Genomic DNA, 19,114 nt, shown 5'->3' with positions numbered 1-19,114 from the left:
TTGGGAACAAAGGCGTTCTCCGCCGGCCGCTCGAGCTGGCACGCCCGGCCCCACAGGTCAGTCAGCAGCACTGCCATCTTACAGAAAAGACCCCTCTGATCTCCCGTGTACAAACGAAGACCTCACAGCTGGACCCCAGTCTCCAGCGAGCAGAAGCAGCAGAAGGCCAGCTGTCCGGGGGCAGACCGGTAACTCCGCAGGGGCGGACGTGCCAACTGTGAGCTCGCGTATTTTATTGCGGGAAAAACCAGGGGGGGATTTATTTCCATCCGAGCCCCTGAAAAAATGCGTCCCCATTAAAACCTCTCTCCTTCCTTCCTGTCTCTCTCTCTCTCCCTAAAATCTCTCTCCCTCACCTCACTCTCTCTCCACCCGACCCCCGCTGCCGAATCCCCAAACCCCGCCGTCGCAATCATCCGCACGCGCGCGCGGATTTCTGTGGACTCCGGCGTCCCCGGCCCGGATTGATCCCGCCGCTCCTCCTCCCCTCCTCCCGATTCTCGCCATCCAATCTTTTGCTCCCTTCCTTTCCCGGCCGCCTCCCTGGTTTCTTGCCGAAATTGCCTGCCACCTGTTTGGACTCTGGACGCGCGCATAACTTCCCTCGCCATTGTGGCTGCTCTGCTCAGCCCGGCTGCTTCTTTGGATCTGCTAGCTGGCCTGCCGCCGGCCTCCGGGCCGCGCATGCCCGTCCTCCCCCGCTCCAAATATCGTCCTTGTTTCGGAGGTCCTCGTATGCGGATGAGGAGGGGATCCTGACCTGACTCTTGCTGGGCTCCGGCGGTTCCCTTCTTGGATCCTTGCGGCGGAGGCGTGCCGGGATGGGTTTCTTGATCTGCGCCTGCCTCCTCCAGCTGCTCTTCTTGGGCTCTTCTCCGGCGGCGGCGCAGTCGCCGTCGCCGGCGAGGGCCCTGGACGCAATGCTGCAGGACTACGCGTACCGGGCCTTCGTCCGGCCGCACACCGGCATTGTCTACAACGGCACCGTGCCTGCGGACCTCGCCGGCGTCGCGGTGTCCGGGCTCCGCCTGCGCAGCGGCAGCCTACGGAGGAAAGGCTTCTCCGACTACTTCGAGTTCAGCTTCCCCCCTGGCGTCATTGTGCAGCCGTACGTCGAGAGGGTGGTGCTCGTGTACCACAACCTGGGCGAGCTCTCGGAGAAGTACTACCCGCTCCCCGGCTACACCTACCTCTCGCCCATTCTCGGGCTGCTGGTCTACGACGCTGCCAACTTGTCAGCGGTGGGGTTGTCTGAGCTGAGCATCGTCGCGTCAGGGAGCCCGATTTCTGTGAGTTTCAGCAATGTGAGGGCGGTGCCCTCAGGCAGTCCAGCGCCGCAGTGTGTGTGGTTTGATTTGGATGGCGTGCCACAGTTCCGGGGCTTGGAGGCAAACAACGTGTGTGCAACGTATCGCCGAGGGCACTTCTCCATAGTGGTGAACTCCAGTGATGTTGCTCCTGCTCCAGGGCCTTCAGGCGCAATTGCCCCACTGATACCGACTGATGGTGGTCGTAATAAGGGTAGTTCGGACGCATGGAAGATTGCTGTCGGTGTTGTTGGGGGCGTCATTGCATTGGGGCTGTTGGCTTTGCTTCTGGTGTGTTTTGTCAGATATAAAAGGGAAAAGAAGATGGAGGTGATGGAACGAAATGCAGAGGTCGGGGAGACTTTGCGCATGGCGCAGGTTGGGCGGTCGCAAGCGCCTGTAGCGTTGGGAACGCGAACAAAACCTGTGATTGAGAGTGAGTATGTTGCATAGTTGATTTTTGGTGTTCTGCAGAATTCAAGCAACAGCAACAATGCTCTATGATGATGCCCTGAGATGTGGAATTGTCCACCGGTCAGTTGAGGCAGAAAGCATTCGATGTCAGTGAGGGTGCTGTGAATTGCTAGGTTTAGGGTTCAGCTGCTGCTCCTTGCGGGTAGCAAATTCTTTTGGCGGTTCTTATTAGGACTTGAATTGTTCTGCAATGGTTACTGTTGATGTTCATAGTCGCCATGTTCCTTGTTGGGTTCATCTGCAAGCAAGCAATGGAGAAGAGATATTTGTCATGCCTGATTTGGAATCCTTCGATTATTTTTTCATTGTTGTATTCAAAAGGAAAATGGGCCTGGCAATAAGGCTGAGGTAATATTCATTGCACATGCCATTGTGCTGTTCCAGTGAACTTCATACAGGTTCCAACTCAATTCCATTTTGGTGCCTTTTAGCTTCTCCTGTTTGGACACATGTTTAATACAATGTAAATGTTTACTCATTTAGTTTGGTTTGGTAACTAATCTGCTTATTTAGATTTCATTGTTGCTTGGTTTAGCATGCAGTCTGTATGCAGTGAGAACCTTCCTTTTTCTTCTCAGAAAGGTTCTCATTTCTGGCTGTACCTTCTTGATGATCGAACCTTGTGATTTAACAATTAACATGCAGTCTGTGTGCAGTCTGTGTGCAGTGAGAACTTTCCTCTGTCTTCTGAGAAATGTTCACATTTCTAGTTGTACCTGATTGATGATCGAACCTTGTGATCTAACATTTAGTCTGTGTGCAATGAAAATTTTCCTTTGTCTTCTTAGAGATATACGCATTTCTAGCTGTACTTTTTTGATGATCGAACCTTATGATTTGTTTCCAAAGTAATACTAAACTCTTGAACTTACAAGGGTGTCATTGTTATTGTTTGTCATTAACAATTTATGTTTCTTTCATGCTGAGTTGGGTAAGAATGGCTTGAATGCAGCTTTGTAAAATAGCAAAAGAATGTATAATTGGTGTGAGTGTGATCAAACATCAAACTGAAGATAGAACAGATGATTTGATAATTCTGTGCTAACAAAATGAGAGAAAAATATATTCGTTTGTATGATTTCGGGTCAGTCTGCTGTTTCAAAGTTAGTTAGGACTTTAGGGTATTATTTTTCCAGCATAGTGTTGTTCGCGAGGCATTGGACGATGGACGGCGAAAGCAAGGTGCATTTACATTAGAATAATTTAGTTTCAAGTTCGTTGCATAAGCTCCTGTCTTTAGTATTGTTCATCACCTTTACCTAGGCTGGTCATGGAACTGTCCTCTGTTTCTCGCACTTTAACAATTGACAAGGTAATTTAACAAAGGCACTTCCCGAAAGTTGAAACTCAGGTGGAGATACTTGTCACATAATCCCTTGGGTGGAGGTCATGAGCAATCTATAATTCGACAGCCTGCCTCTGGTCCAACCTTTTGGAGCATGCTGTGCTCTTTTAGGCAGCATTGTTCTTTGCTGTCAGTCATGGGTGCACATTCATCTGATCGTTTCCATGCTGGATATGGTATAAGCTGCTCATTTCCATGTTGCATATCAAATAAGCACTAGGAGGCTTAGAATAGCTGTCACTTGGCTGCTCATGTTTTAGTGGTCAAATGTTTCTGTCACATGAAAAATTCAAACTAGATACCCACATTTTGTACTAGCTTTTTTTAAAAGAATACGGTGCTGAAGTTGAAAATTTTCCAGGCTAGATATAAACATATCCTTTCTGTAGTGGTGAGTGGTGCTGAAGTGTTCTGCCGAAGCAACCCGGAGTAGTATAATGATGGTGCTAAGCTGGTAGCACTTGCCTGCACTTAGAGGCAAATGTAATCAATTTTGTACTACAGGGTTAGCCCTGCACGCATGTGAGCGGCACCCTGATCCTTGCAGGTCCTGCCAACTTATGCCAGCCAGGTGAAACGAATGGAATAGAGCAAGAAACAAGCACAAGCCAGGCCACTCGCTCGCTCACGCAGATGATGGCAGAATTTTCTGGGGCTTTGTTGCCCTTGTTGCGAGGCCGTGCCTTTTTCTTTGGAATGGCTGTAGCTGTACAACCCAGAACCCAAAGCGACAGCATCCATGTCTGTGAGAGGGCCAGGGCCAGGGCCAGCTAAGAACCCGGAAATTTGGCCCGATTTTCCCAGGAAATTGCCTTGCTGTTTCCTATGTGGGATTTTGCCCCGGAAACTCGAATCATTCCCTGTGAGGTTCGTAAGTTTCAAATGGGGTCTCCAACAAGGATGTACGTACTGAAGAATGGGGCTGGTAGGGGGTCGGCCCCTGGTGTGGTGTGGTCGGCAGCTTTGGAAGCTGGTGGCGCAAACACTGGCATTGTGCACGGGAATCTTCGCTGTCACCTGCACCAGCCCACTGCATAGGACAGCTCACACATTTGTTTCATCGCCAGCCACAGGCAGTGTGTTTGTTCGGTTTTGTTTTGTTGGTTTGTTTACTGTATGTACTGGCTCCCCTTTGCTGTACTACTTTACTACTACTACGACCACTTACTGGAGTGGAGGGTTATTAAGCTAACTCACTCTTGGATTCTGCATTGTTAGACTCAATGGTAAGAGGAAAAATCACATTAGCAGTGCCGCCATTGCCTGTAGTAGGAGTAGCATCAGGACAGCAGATGGGACAGCTGATTATCATGCTATGGTACTTGTATCAAGAGAACTTTTTGGAATGTTTGTTTGGTTGGTTGTTGGCGGGCAGATTTTGTGCTTGTGGTTAACTGTGGGTTAATGATGTAGTAGTAGCACTGGTACCAGTACTCCAGCCAGCAATTAGCTAGCCAGGTGAGATGTCTGGGTTTGAAATTAGGGACTGTACACTATACTGTGTGCAGGTGAGTGTGGTCCATGTCCATCATCACTGCATTGACTAGCGGCGAGGACTGGGAGGATCTGGGGTGGTTGTTTTTAATTAATGAAGTGAAGCCCTATTATACTCCTGTATTTTGAAGCTCATCCTCCTCAGGTTGTGCTCACCCAAGTTCAAAAGACAAGCCCCTTTGGGAACCACATGGTCCGATCACCTAAACAGCTTTAGTCAGTACTAGTAGTGCAACGGACCTAATAAAATCATTATATCATCATGCGTGTAACGTACAGTATAAAATACTAATGCACTTGTGAGCCTCGACTGAGTGGCAGGCTAATGACTATAGGTTTCTTGATCACTCGGCAATCTATGTATGGATCATATAAGGGAAAATGGGACGGCGACAAGACGTGGCGTTGCCGGCAGGGGAACACTGTCTGCCATCCATCGTCGGGGCGGGCCAGCCATTTGCTGCGACGAGGGCGGTGGAGGCTAAATTTCGTGTTTTTGACCCTTTTGTCAAACAAAATCAAGATCTAACCTCAGTTTGATTTTTTTTTACATCTGATCTTTTTGCTACCACCAAAGGACTCGGCGGGAGGTTCACGCAGGCTACTGCCAGGGCTTCCGGCGGTGGTATGGACGGCTCACTGCCGTTAGCTAACGGCCAGCGCAACACCCTACCGCCGCAGGTCTTGGCGGTAGGGTCCTGTGGGTTTAGATTTTTACAAGTTTTATTGATTGTTTGTTTTGTCACAAGTTTCACATAGTTTCACAAATAGCAAAATATGAGCTCACATATTAATAAAGGTTCCACATAGCAAATATCAAACAGTTTACACATAGATTCATAAGTACGAAATAGCAAATAGCAAACTTGTCCACATAGTTTGACAACCCCTACTAAACCATAGATGCATATGCAATAGACATGTTTATAGTGCGGGTAAACCTTCCCTCCTCGTATGTTAGGGCTCGCCGTGGAGATAGATACGGCAGCGGATCCACCGGTTCAGGCGGAGGCGGAACGCTGGTCGGCATCCGACCGTTCAAGCACTCCCACCTTGCCTTGCCAGCTGGAGTTTTCGCCTCCGCCCTTCCCAGCTGATGATATCGAACGCTGATGCACTTGGGGGCGGCATCCTGACTCTCTCCTCCACATTGCTCTCGAAGTAGATCCTCCTACCCAAATTGCACAGCTCCCAGTTGGAGTGCTGCTTGGCAGCTTCAATGGTCCCTCCACAGCGTTCACGGGAGATAGTTGGATCTCCCTCCATCTCTGCAGTCACTCTCTTCCACTCCTTCACACTCTGCGACCAACACTTCACATCGTTGGCGATCCGTTCTGCCCTCTCGTGCCACTGCACTGCCCTCGTCGCCTGTAGGAACTCTCTGAAAAAGCGGTCACCGGCTGCAGAAGCTCGGGGCAGGACTCGCACACGTACGGAAGTGGCAAGCCGTACGGGTCGTGTTGGAGATGAATGGGCGATGGTTGCGCCACTGTTGCAGACCTAAACATATGGATGAATAACAAAAGTTCATCATTAACTAAATAAAATACATATATCAAGATGGGTCAAATGCAATATCATATCATATCATATTTACTCCACTACTTGCATCATATAAATTTTGTTTACTCCAATATTCATCATATCATAAATTTTGTTAACAAGAAAATTGAGAAGTTGATGGTTCAACATTTGTTAAAAAAAATCTAAGCCTAAACCTAGGGTTCATCAACTAGGGAGGGTTCCTCCTTTGGTCAAAAAAGACTAAACCTAGGGTTCATCAACTAGGTTCATCACATTGCAATCATCTAGGTTCTAGGGTTCATCATATCAACTAGAGAGGGTTCCTCATATTAACTAGGGTTCATCATATCAACTAGGGATCCTCAAGATTTTGAACATGAACATGAACCTTTTTAGGCTATAAGAAAGCGGATTGATTTGACTCAAACTAATTGGGGGATGGGAGGAGCTTACCTTCCTCTTTCCAAACCCATCTCGATCCGCAAAATCCGTGAATCAACGAAGAAGATCAGAGGGGGGAAGTGGAGGAGATGAGAAAATGGGAGAGAGGAAGAAGAAGAAGGCTGGGTGGGTGGGGATAAGGGGTTGGGGTGGGGTGGACGGGGCGGTTGGGTTTATATATGCCCAAACCCTACCGCCATAGGGCACGACGGTAGGGCAGGAGCATATGTGTTAAGTTCCTGTGACCAAAAAACGAACAATTCAGCGGTAGGGTTGCACAACCTACCGCCAATGCGCTCGGCGGTAGCACGCTACCGCCAAGAGCCCTGGTGATAGGGTGTGCAACCCTACCGCTGAGTTGTTCAATTTTTTGGTCACAGGAGGGGGCGTGGGGGGGGAGGCACCCTACTGCCGGGTACCATGGCGGTAGGCTGTACAGACCTACCGCCTTAGTGTCTCGCGGTAGGGTGACCCAGTGTGCATTTTTTGTACCTTCTAACTTCTTTTGTCTTTAATTTTTGGCAGACAGCATTTAAACAGCATATGTATGATATATGAAGCACACAATGTATGATATATGAAGCACACACCACAAATCTATAAATAAGGTAGGTTGGATACATAGCAAATAGACATCCATAAAGGTTTTCACCAAGTTATACATAGCAAATTAACGAAACAGTTTCACGAGCAAATCCATATGGTTCATGAAGCAAATATGCAAGTTTTTAGTTCAACGACACAGCAACAACTTCAGTCCTTCCTTCCCCTCTTCGACGTCCGGTCCTCATTATCCTTCGATCGCTTCTCGACCGCCGTCTTCTTGCGGGCGGTAGGACGTGCTTTCTGAAACGGGGATGGACTCTTCCAATCCTTCTTCGGCACATTCCTCTTCTCACGCTGGGTTGGCTGAGTTGCTGGAGGTCCGTCGTCATCATCGTACTCCTCCTCCTCCTCATCGTCCTCTTCCTCTTCCTCACCCTTTTCTTCTTCTATGCCCTCTTCTTCATCTTCGTCTTCATCATCATTGTCCTCGCTCTCCTCCTCGTCATCTTGAACCTCCCTAGACGACGAGGCTGCATGGCTCGATGAAGCGAGGCTGCGCATCGGTGCAGGAGAAAAAACATCCTCAGTGTTTGTAGCGCACCCAAGCAGGCCCACAAGACGGCGTGCTTTGTTGACGTATTTCTGCAATGATAACGAAACAATGTGAACTTCTGCAATGTCCAATATCTGCAAATGAACTTAAGAAAATGAACTCCATATTACCTTCACCATTTCCCTCAACTTGTTCTCACTAGCTCGAGTCCCAGGGATAGCACTAAGCGCATCAGAGGCTTGAAAAATGCTTTTGTTCAGCTCTAAAGACTGCAAAGTAATAAAATGAGTCAATAGCACTAAAAGTTGATTTCATCCAACCATCGGTTCAAAAGAGGTAAAAATAACTTACCACTCTGTTCATGAGGGGTCCGTACTCCCTAACCCCGCCTTGAAGCTCTCTGATGCTTTCGTTGTAGGCTTCATTCTCGAAGCAGTCATCGAACATGTCTTCGGCATCTGCTGTCGTCCATTGGGGCCTCAGACATAGACGATGCTTGATGCCATCGTCATACCACAGCATGTGATCCTCGTAGTCGTCCCAGTCAATCACTCTCCTCTCCGTGTCTTTGCGTCCTTTCCACTCGTTCCATTCCTGCACGTATTTCGCATGTTCGGCTTCCCAATCCGTGATTGATTGATTCTTTTGCCTGCTCATCCTGCAATGCATAAGAAAGAATGTAAAACATCCTTCTTGTATGAATGTAAAACATCAAAACAAGAACTTAGAATCGATGAGGACGACTTGTGGTACTCACTGCTGTAGGTCGTAGCCACCGGTATCCTTACCGGCTGGTGGTGTGTGTTGCGCCTTACCAAATTGTGCGGCAACGCACTGTGGCAAGTGGTACTCCACGACATAGACACAAATCATGGGCACGATGCACCGGAAGAGAAGCCGGTCCTGCTTGCACATGTTGTTCAGCTCAAACCCCCACTCTCGATCATCACTATACGGCCGCCAAGTAACCTATAACCAAACAATGGTAAGCTCAAGTGAAAGTGTTATCGAAACAATGGTAAGCTCAAGTGAAAATGTAGTTCTTATACCTGGAAAGGCGTGAGAGCATCAAGCTCGTTGCTGAAGACCTTGTACAAGGCCTTCGATTCGCCCGTGTAGACACGCACCACGTCCCAAGCGTATGCGACGGTCGGGTTCCGATCATCTTTGTCATCTCCGCCATAGTCCGTCCATGCGCGTGAGCGCAGCTTCTCCGGACGGCCCACCGGGATTCGCTCCCACATCCAAATGGAGAGGCCCCATACACATCCACACATATCGGACGTGACTTCCGCTCTCTGGTTCGCATCGTCAAGCTACAACCAAGTATAGATGATAAGATGTCAAAATCTAAAGCAGCACACGTCCATAATATTTGAAAGAAAGTGATATTCACTTACCGAACGGTATAGGTAGGCGAGTCCGGCGGCCCCCCAGCTGTACCCTGCATCCCAGTCCTTTAGGAAGTCCAGATACATCCATAGGGCAGAGTTCCCAGAGCAGTCCAAAAACACTACCTCTGTGAGAATGTACCACAGGTAGGCCCTGGCATACTGCTCCACCACCTGGGGCTCGGCATCTTCCGGGCACTTGCTCCGGTGCTCGAGGAGCCATGGCAGCAGTATGCCGGAAGTCCGTTTGCTCTTAGCGGGAAGGGGGGGGGGGCAGTCGGCGGCTTACGCTTGAACTGCAGGACGAAACCCAATAGTCGGGCTCTCCTGAAGAACGGTGCGTACCGCTCGTCGTACTCCATCTTAACCATCGTCTTGTGAGCCCTCATCCGCAGTGGCGGCAGCATCTGTGAAAATCAATAACCAAAGCATAATTAGCATGGACATAATAGTTAGCAACTTGTTTTCATCAATTGGAAAGATTTGGTTTTAAATGGTAATTACCACCTCATTCTCAATGAAACGGGCACGGTGACACTTGTCGAACCTAGGGTCAAGCATTGTGTACTTCGTGCCGATGTCGTCCGCAAGAGGTGGCCTTCTAAATGAATTGCATAAGCATATCAAAAGATTTTTCAACATGAACTAAGGGTTCATATATCTCCAACAACACCCAACATGCATCATATCATATTGTTTTTTCAAAAACAAAAACCATGAACTAGGGTTCATCTTGAAGATTTTTTTAACACAAAAATTTATGAACTAGGTTCATCTTGAGGGTTCAACATTTGTTCTCCAACCATATCCACTACTTGCATCATTAGAATATCAACATGCAACATCATATCACAATAAATTCCTCCAACATGCATCATATCAAAAAAAAATCCTCCAAAAATAATATGAACTAGGGTTCATCTTCACATAACCATACCAACTAGTGACTAGAGTTCATATCTAACACAATATAACATCTATCATCTACCTAAATCAATCCTAGGGTTCAAAAAATTTAAATCTAGTTCAAGAAGGGGGGTGATTTGAATCAAATGATGCGACAAATCGGAAGCTATTTGACTAAAACTAATTAGAGGGATCGAAAGAGCTTAATTTTCTTTCTTTGGGGCCATCTTGATCCGCAAAAATGGTGAAGAAACGACGAAGATCTGAGGGGGGGGAGTGGAGGAGAAGAGAGAGGGGCGAGAGGAAGAACTCCTCTGTTCTTGGGCGGGTGGTTGGGGAAGAAGGGGAGGGGTGGGGGGCGCCCAACGGCTTATAACTGCACCCACCCTACCGCCAGGTTCATCGGCGGTAGGATCGGACAGGCTACCGCCAGGACAAGCGGCGGTAGGGTGGGACGGAGGGGGAACGAAGGCCGTTTACGTTGCTGACGTGGATAAGTTCCCTACCGCCGCAGTTTGTGGCGGTAGGCTGTGCCATCCTACCGCCGGGCCTCGTGGCGGTAGGAGAAAGGGTCAAATGTCGAAAAAAAATCAAACTGGAGTCAGATCTCGATTTTGTTTGACAAAAGGGTCAAAACACGAAATTTTGCCGCGGTGGAGAATGCAAAACATTTTCTTTGCACTTTCGGCTGCCTTGTACTCCCTTCGTCCGGAAATACTTGTCGGAGGAATAGATGTATCTAGATGTATTTTACTTCTAGATACATTCATTTTTATGCATTTCTGCGACAAGTATCAGTCCCAAAATTCTTGTCTTAAGTTTGTCTAAATACGGATGTACGAATGTATCAAGTCACGTTTCAGTATTAAATATGCGTATCTAGACTAATTTAAGACAAGAATTTTGAGACGGAGGGAGTAATTTTTAAGCCGTGCTCAGTTGGAACAAGTACAATGAAAATTCGCTGTCACGATTGGCAGACCACTTTTGGCAAAAAATGCCAATATCCTCCTATGTGTGCTGTAGTTTAATAATCCCTCCGTATCAAAATATAAGATATTTTTTAACACTATCATAGTGTCAAAAAATATTTTATATTTTGATACAAAGGGAGTATCTATCACCACATGCAATTGTTTGATAAAAAAGAAACACAAAAACAAGTAAGCCATCCTATAACAAGTTTTTATTCTCCCACTTGGATGCCGGAAACAACGAAAAGCAGCATTTGTCAAGACACCATGTTTCTTAGCTCGAGCTCAAATGAGCTTGGGTGACCAGTAAATTCTAAAAAAGGAAATTGATTTTTTTGTGGCAAACAGTGACAATTTTTTTTAGTGATTGCAAAGTTACATCGTGAAATAACATTCATGGACATGGAAGCCATGAACCAGAAAACCAAATTGATGCTCCAAAAATGCTAGTATTTGCGAAAGCATTTTGGAGTGCTATTTCTCTTCCGAGGACTTCCCCAAATGTCATTCCATAATGGAACTTTGCAAGCACTCGAAACAATTATCAAAGTTTGCCAAAAAAAAAAATTATGCTTTTTTTTAATTTTACTGTTCATCATGAGTTCACGCATGCAAAAGAGGACTTTCACATTTGTCATTACTATAGGCAACAACATCATGTCTACCCCGCAAAAAAGACATCTTGTCTTGGTCTCCCAATGGGCGGTGTGTTCGATCAATCGAGATGGCCGCGTGCAATCGCTCACGAGTGAGAGACTAGAGCCTTGGAAGATAGGACAATGTTGCGCAATGGTGAGAGACAAACAACCGATAGATTGGGGTGGTCTCAAGTGTTGTCATGTGATGTATCCAATGCGAGGAAAGAATGATTAATGGTAGGGTAAGGGTAGCTCCGTGCCCATCATGGTTCGATAACCAATAGAGTTTCTTGGACCTCTTCTTATCAAATGTGTGAGCATGAAGTCTGGCCAGACTTGTATCCTATATATATCTAAGAGAGTCATTTTCACTAACTTATTTATCTTAAGCATGTCATCTAACCATAAAATTATGAATGAGACAAGGCCCACTTGAACACGGTGATGGTGCTAGAAGTCAGAAGTTGTGATGTCAAAGTTAGAAATTTAGCTTACACATAGCCAAACTACAACTTAAAATAGTAAAACACATGCGGTTAATCTTAATTCTATGATCTCGTTTGACATAGTCACCGTGTAGCACCGCCACTGCCTCAGCATGCAGTCATGCATAGAAAGTACTACATCACAACATTCAACCATGCATGGAAAAATGTTCATTCAATTATTGTACTAATATTTAATAAATATTTTACAACTATGCATAATCAAATGTAATAAGTCATATGTATGTTTAATTTTGATTCTTATGTTATCAACCCAAGTTTTCATCAACCAATTCTCGCAGCAACACGTGCCTCTAGTTACTCACGTTTACAATAACCCAAACACTATTAGACACTATGGCCAATTATGCTACGCTTGGTGCATGTACGACAGTTTGGTTATGCTCTTTCCCTGAAGATGCAGGGGCATGCACCACGCATATCGTAACTGCTGATTTGAGTAATACATGTTCATTCACCATAAAAAGTGAGATTAACCTTGAATCCTTGCAGATGAATAGAATGTGTGTTCTAATGTAAAAAATGACTGGAGTTGTGTGTGTGTGTGTGTGTGTGTGTGTGTGAGGGGGGGGGGGGGGGAGTAGTCAATTTATGTTTCTTCGTTTTCCCCCAAGCTGTTGTGATAGAGAATACGTTATTGTAGGCTCATTGTTTCGAATACACATAATTAATAGGAATCGAACACTCCCGTGAGCAATTTTGGCCAGTCCATTTTCCCATCGCGCAATTTTATCGTTGTATTTTTTTTGTTTCTTCTCAGTTCTAATGATTTTTGCACCGGATTTTCCATCCATTTATCTTGCTATTTATTTTTCATTCAAATTCGTGATTTTTTAACAATTTAATTTTTAAATGGATGAACATTAAAAAAATTGAACAATTAAAAATATTTTTTTTTTAAATCTGTTAAATTTTTAAAATTTATGACTATTTTCTAATCATTCGTGAATTTTAGAAATTCATGAATATTCTTTAAAGTCATGATTTTTTAAATTATAAATGTTCAAAATCCTAAAATAAAGTTAAATAAAAAAACTAGTAAAGAAACTACAGCTTTTTTTTAAACTACAGCTTTTGTTAGTATAAACGTGCAGATTTTTAATACCAAAAAAACCCAATGGGATACCACCAAGACGTACGATTATGCAATAATGGGCCCAACCCTATATAGTGTGGGGGCGTGCATTTTGCCTCCTGTTCTACGCCTTCTGTCCTCCAAAACTTTTTTTTGAGACAATCATGTGAAGCTTTTATTAAACCGTCACAATATTTACAGAGACGGAAGGATGTTTATCAGAGTGTCCTAACCAAATATGACGGCCCACACCTAATTTTTAAAGCATGCTCCGGAACTTCTATACAACGCTTAGGCGCCGAGTGATGCTACATTACTCACGGGCATTCACGCAGGGGCGGCCCAGGTAAACAGTCGATCGCTGGGCTAGTTGTACGCTCGCTGGTGCTCTAGCCCTAGGCTCGCCTATTTTCTTCCAATCTCTATCTCTACCTAATCTTTATCTTTACCTACTAATAAACCAGCGATTGCTTCTGGTAGTCCGTCGTTAGTACTTTTGCAGAAAAGTCCCTGGTGTTTTAGTTATTCAACCCGCAGTCCCTTTTTAAGTCAGAAAACGTTTCGTTTAGGATGTTTTTATTAAAAGCCCATGTAGTTTCTTGTATTTAACGCGCGATCCTTTTAAAGTGAGAAAACGTTTCGTTCGTTTCTGGGCTTGGGCCTTAATTTTATTCAGCCTAACACAAGGGTTGGAAACCAAAAAGAAATACAGGACACACGGGCATGTATGCATCGAAGGAGAGCTCGGGGTACGGCCGCCGCCGCCGCCACGCGTGGATGGTCTTCCTGTCCGGCCATCGGGGTAGCCCACGCGGGCGAGCTGCAGATTTGGATGGGCTGCCTGGCCCACGCAGCAGACGGCGGTGGTTCGAGCAACTCCTCGACGCAGGGGAAAAGATTGGCGGCGCTGGAGTTCGCCGGAACGGGCAGGCGGCCGGTGGGTGACGCGAGGCCGCGGCGCCGGCGCGAGGAAGACGAGCGGATCCGGCTGCTGGCGCGGCGGCTTGCTCCGGTGGCGGCGGCGTCCTGCTCATCCGTAGAAAGAGAGACAGGGCGTGAGGGAGAGAGGAAGAAAGGAGAGGAAGAAGGGGGCGCAGGGTCAGGGAGGCGGTCGATAGCGGTGGCGGCTCCGGCGACCGGCCGGCGGGCTTGCCAGGCAAGGCTAAGGAGTACGCCAGCCTAGGATTCGATAGCGGTATGTTTGATTTTTAGAATTGGCCTGAACATCCTGTTTGCTGTGTTTCATCTTCTGAATTGGAAACCATGGCGTGCCTGAATTTTTTTCTAGAACATGCTGCTTGAGTTGGTAATCAGTTGGTAATCATTCTTGGTGATTTATCCGATATACTGATGAATCATCCTTTGCAGGGCATGACTTGAATGGATTTCTGAATTCCAAACAGTATGCTGTCGTGATGTTTGATTAGTGTCTTCTGTGAATTTGTACCAAAACAGACTAGACAGCAGACCAAGGCCATGGATCGGTTGATTCAACAGGGAAGGAAGAGACAACAGATTATAAAACGAGCTTGGGGATTAACTGGCCTGAAACTTAAACAGGGCCGCCCTGATGATGGACTCAAGCTCCAGGTTTGCTCGCCTAGCACGTCCTAATTACATTGGCTCTTGTCAAAATGTCTAGCAGATGGATAATGAATTCATTCTGTGATGCCACATAGATATGCAAAGTCATAGTCCTGCATGTATGCACGTACCTCTTCCTAATGGCACGATGTAGTCTTTCTACTGATACATACAAGTCGATAGACGGGCACACACATTAGTAAGTTTTGCTACTAGCCTAATGAAGAGCATTTTATACATCCTTGCAGATAAAAAATGAATTGAATTATGAGCATCAGACAACTACGATCAATTTCCCGGTTATACCTGAAATAAAAGTGGCCGACCAAATGAAAGGAGGGATGCTCTCCTTGATGTGAGATTGTATAGATTATCTTACTTGATCTGCAATATTTCTTTGGATTTCTTTTTTATGAAAGACACATGACACATAGTTTGCTGGATGGGTCTAAGATAAATATTTTAGTTATAGGAGGATTTTTTGAACGAGTAATAGTATTACCACCATTTACTTGGTCTGTTGTGCTTTCGGTAGAGCTTTCATATTTCAACACAAAAACAACAATTCAAGTTGGGACCAGAATCGCACAAACATCAAGCTCAAAGGAAATATCAGTTGGGAGTGATCAAGTATTCATTTTCTTAGTGATCTAATAGGTCTTATATTTGTTTAGAGAGGGAGTATGTTTCTAGATAGCCGTCAATTCCAATGTTTCGTTTATTTACTCTCTGAATATGAAGAAGATAGGTTTGCAATGTAGCTTTTTACATGATAATGTAACAAACATTTGTGTCTTATAATTGCAAACATTTTTTTAGTCCGTCACCGAGCAAATGTTTGGGAGTTGGAAATTATTTGGATACACGTGATCTCAGCAAAGAAAGATTCACACATACTGCAACCAAAGGAGCTCCTTTCACTCTCTATGCAACTAGAGAAATTATCCTTAATTACGAGCAGTACCCTAGATTTAGTTGTGGTTCTAACATATTAGAGATGTGGTTAGAATACCTACTGCTCTGAAATATTAAGTGGTTTGCACAAATCACCGATTCCCTCGTGCAGTGTACAATGTGATATTGATCATCATAGGATCAAACTTAATACAGGAAGTACGCACTTAATTGTTTCTGAACTATACTACTTTGTATGTTCATTCTCCTTTCCTTTTAAATCTCCAATTTAGTTGCAAGTATTTTATTTGTTATCATTTGGCTTCTTATTAAGAAATTCAGCAAGCAACTACTCGACTGATGAGAGAGATGTTGACAATTTTTGCTGCAGTGAGGTGCATTCTCGATCATGTTAATAATCTGTATCTAAATTATTCAGATGTGAAACTCATCCTTCTTAAAACATCTGCAACACATATGTGCACTCCGAAATGGTAAAATATTTGCATTCTATAGGCCTTCAAGTTTGTGTAGCATCCCCATATTTACCTGGTTAGTGTATATGTTGGTATGCATTTTGCCTGCACAAGATTGGAAATGGTGATAGATTTGCACAAGACTACTTGCCACTTCTTATAGGATTGGTGAAAGAAGATGAGTAATTGCTGAAATTTGATGTTCTGTGTACAGAATCAAGACATGCCACTGTAGATGTTTTTTTAAAGGCAACTAGCTACTTGGATTGCGCAAATCAACAAGAACTCCCTCATATAGCATCAGAACTAAGGTTATTCTTAATTAAGTAGCTCACAAGATCACTTTAAGATTTTTTTCACATGAAAATAATAACCTTGAAGTTCAAATCTTCTATTGAAACTCCTTTCCTATGTATGAACCTCAGGAGACAACTTCCAGTAGACCTGGCCAATGGAAATCTCAATTCTCTTAGCCTGTAAGCTCAGCTCTCAATCAGGTATTCTATTCGTAACTCAGCGTATTTTTTCTGAAGTTTTAGGCCTAACTCCCAAACATCTTTTGTCAAGAGTAAGAATGTAGCTGTTGATGGTTGCTTGCTGAAGAAGAGTGGTATCAATATTACCATAGAAGTAGATGTTTTTCGAATTATTCTTGATTTTCTATTGTGTTAATATCTCTCTGCTCTGTTTTTAATTGGGAATCCTTGCTCCTTGGGTCCCTGTAAATTGTACAAAAGGTAATTTATCTGAATTTTATGGTCTTTTAGTTTGTTCTGAGCCTCTGAGTTTCCTCAGTTCTTCTGTACCTTTTCTTTGTTGGTTTACATTTATTGGATGTTCCAATGTTATCCTATGTTCATATGTGCAATCGGATTTACAAAACAACAAGCAAAGCAATTTATGAACGTTGCATTTTCTATTTTATCAACGTTGCATTTTCTTAGTTGTCGTTAGTTACCAGATGTGCTAGAACACACACGCATGTGTGCGATTTTGCCCTGGCTTTCTGATTTCTGAATTGAAACGAGTAGGTGCATGGGTTTCTTGACAGAGTCAAGTAGCGGTGCTTTGAGCTTGATGTCCCGTGACCCAGTTCCTTGAACTAGCTAACCCTTATTGATGTCGTATGTCCTGAACTAACTCTCATGACCAAGTCCTCAACACATCTGACCCTCACAGGCATGTTGTGTCGTGGCTCGATTCATTGCATTGTGATTGAATACATTTAGACACATTAGGATTAGGCGGTCGCCAACATCAGTGAGGGTGGTGAGGAAGAAAAGCGACGACATGGGTCGGCACCGTGTTAAAATAGAGGACATGTACATGTGAGGGAGTCTTGATCCACGCTTATGTCTTAGGGGCATGCGATACTTTTTTTCCTCCCGTTGCAACGCACGGGAATTTTTCTAGTCTTTACCTATATATATATATATATATATATATATATATATATATATATATATATATATATATATATATATATATATATATATACTAATAAACCACGCATCGCTTCTGGTGGTACGTCATAAAAACAACCCTCGAAGTTGGCAATAATTACCCACCAATGCCACCCGTAAGTGGCAAAAACGATTCGCTTTTAATTTCTAATATCGCTCCAGGGTTCTGTTATTAAATGTGGATACGATATAATAGCACCAATGCATGAGCAGCCCGATGGTTGAGGCAACGATGCTCCACATAGGAGACCAGGGTTTGATCCCTGGTTCTCATGCTTTTTCTCTTTCTTTTTACCAAGCACAGTAATGGGCCAGCCCATGTGCGGGTCGTGCCGCCCCCTGTTTTCTATATCTTTTTTATTTCCATTTTGTTTTTTCCCTAAAAATAAATTTCGGATTGATGGCGCCCTCTATTTTTTATTTCTTTTTACCTTTTTATTTCTGTTTTGGTTTTTTATCTCAAAATTAATTTCGGATTTCCAAAATATCAAACAATTGCGAGTTCTGAAAAAAAGTAGGAAAATGGTAAACTGTTTGTGAATTTAAAAAAAATTCTAAAAATCAAAAAATGTTCATGACTTAAAAAATTGCTCACAAATTATAAACAAATCACGATTTCTAATGATTTCATGAAATAAAAAATGTTCATGATTTTTTTAAATGAGCCAATATTCAAAGCATATTCAGGAATTTAAAAATCATGTCCATCAGCTTTTAGAAAATGTTCACAAAAACTAAAACACATCCGTAAATAATGAACAAAACTAATTGTAGGTTCCATAAAGGTTTTATTAGGAGATCTATATAGCTCGTTTTATGATTTTATTTAGTCCTTCGCGTTGGGTAAAAAAGGGTTTTCGTGTTTTGTACAACGCTGAACCCAACAAAATTGACATAACTTTCTAAGGGTTTGTTTTTGTAAGCTATATTAAAATGACTAAATGTCTATTTTGCTTCCATACACAGTTATGCTTATTTTCATATCACAATAGTGGTTATGGTAAACACCGCTACGCTAAGTTCAGACGAGACACTTTATTTATCAGTATAGCTCAGGGAGGGTCCGTCAATGCAGTTTGCTCAGCCACAAAATATTTTGTTGTGACACCTTAAAAAATCAAGTCTTGATGAGCATCATATTGTTCGTTTTTGAAATTAATTTTTGTGAACATTTTTCTCTTTCTTTTTACCAAGCGCAGTAATGGGCCAGCCCATGTGCGGGTCGTGGCGCCCCCTGTTTTCTATATCTTTTTTTATTTCTATTTTGTTTTTTCCCTAAAAATAAATTTCAGATTGATGGCGCCCCCTATTTTTTATTTCTGTTTTGGTTTTTTATCTCAAAATTAATTTCGGATTTCCAAAATATCAAACAATTGCAAGTTCTGAAAAAAGTAGGAAAATGGTAAACTGTTTGTGAATTTAAAAAATATTCTAAAAAACAAAAAATGTTCATGACTTAAAAAATTGCTCACAAATTATAAACAAATCACGATTTCTAATGATTTCATGAAATAAAAAATGTT

General features: G+C 43.8%; 1 protein-coding gene and 1 long non-coding RNA gene across 4 annotated transcripts; both read left to right on the top strand.

Moving 5' to 3' along the window:
• Positions 1 to 292: 292 nt before the first annotated feature.
• On the top strand, positions 293 to 2,293 carry LOC123091551 (uncharacterized). The gene has a single exon (XM_044513085.1). The coding sequence runs from the start codon at positions 822 to 824 to the stop codon at positions 1,758 to 1,760; it is 939 nt and encodes a 312-aa protein (XP_044369020.1). The 5' UTR covers positions 293 to 821; the 3' UTR covers positions 1,761 to 2,293.
• An 11,543-nt stretch (positions 2,294 to 13,836) lies between these two features.
• On the top strand, positions 13,837 to 16,902 carry LOC123091550 (uncharacterized). 3 transcript variants are annotated; one of them, XR_006443284.1, is made up of 4 exons: positions 13,837 to 14,369; positions 14,543 to 14,764; positions 16,343 to 16,439; positions 16,554 to 16,902. It is a non-coding gene; the product is annotated as an uncharacterized lncRNA (long non-coding RNA). The 3 variants fall into 3 exon arrangements; XR_006443285.1 differs by having other exon boundaries at positions 13,839 to 14,369; positions 14,630 to 16,439; XR_006443282.1 differs by having other exon boundaries at positions 13,839 to 14,369; positions 14,543 to 16,439.
• The last annotated feature ends 2,212 nt before the right edge of the window (positions 16,903 to 19,114 follow it).

This window comes from Triticum aestivum, chromosome 4B, assembly GCF_018294505.1.
Source record: "Triticum aestivum cultivar Chinese Spring chromosome 4B, IWGSC CS RefSeq v2.1, whole genome shotgun sequence".
In the NCBI taxonomy this organism is placed as follows: domain Eukaryota; kingdom Viridiplantae; phylum Streptophyta; class Magnoliopsida; order Poales; family Poaceae; genus Triticum; species Triticum aestivum.
This window is presented reverse-complemented; position numbering and strand designations above follow the sequence as displayed.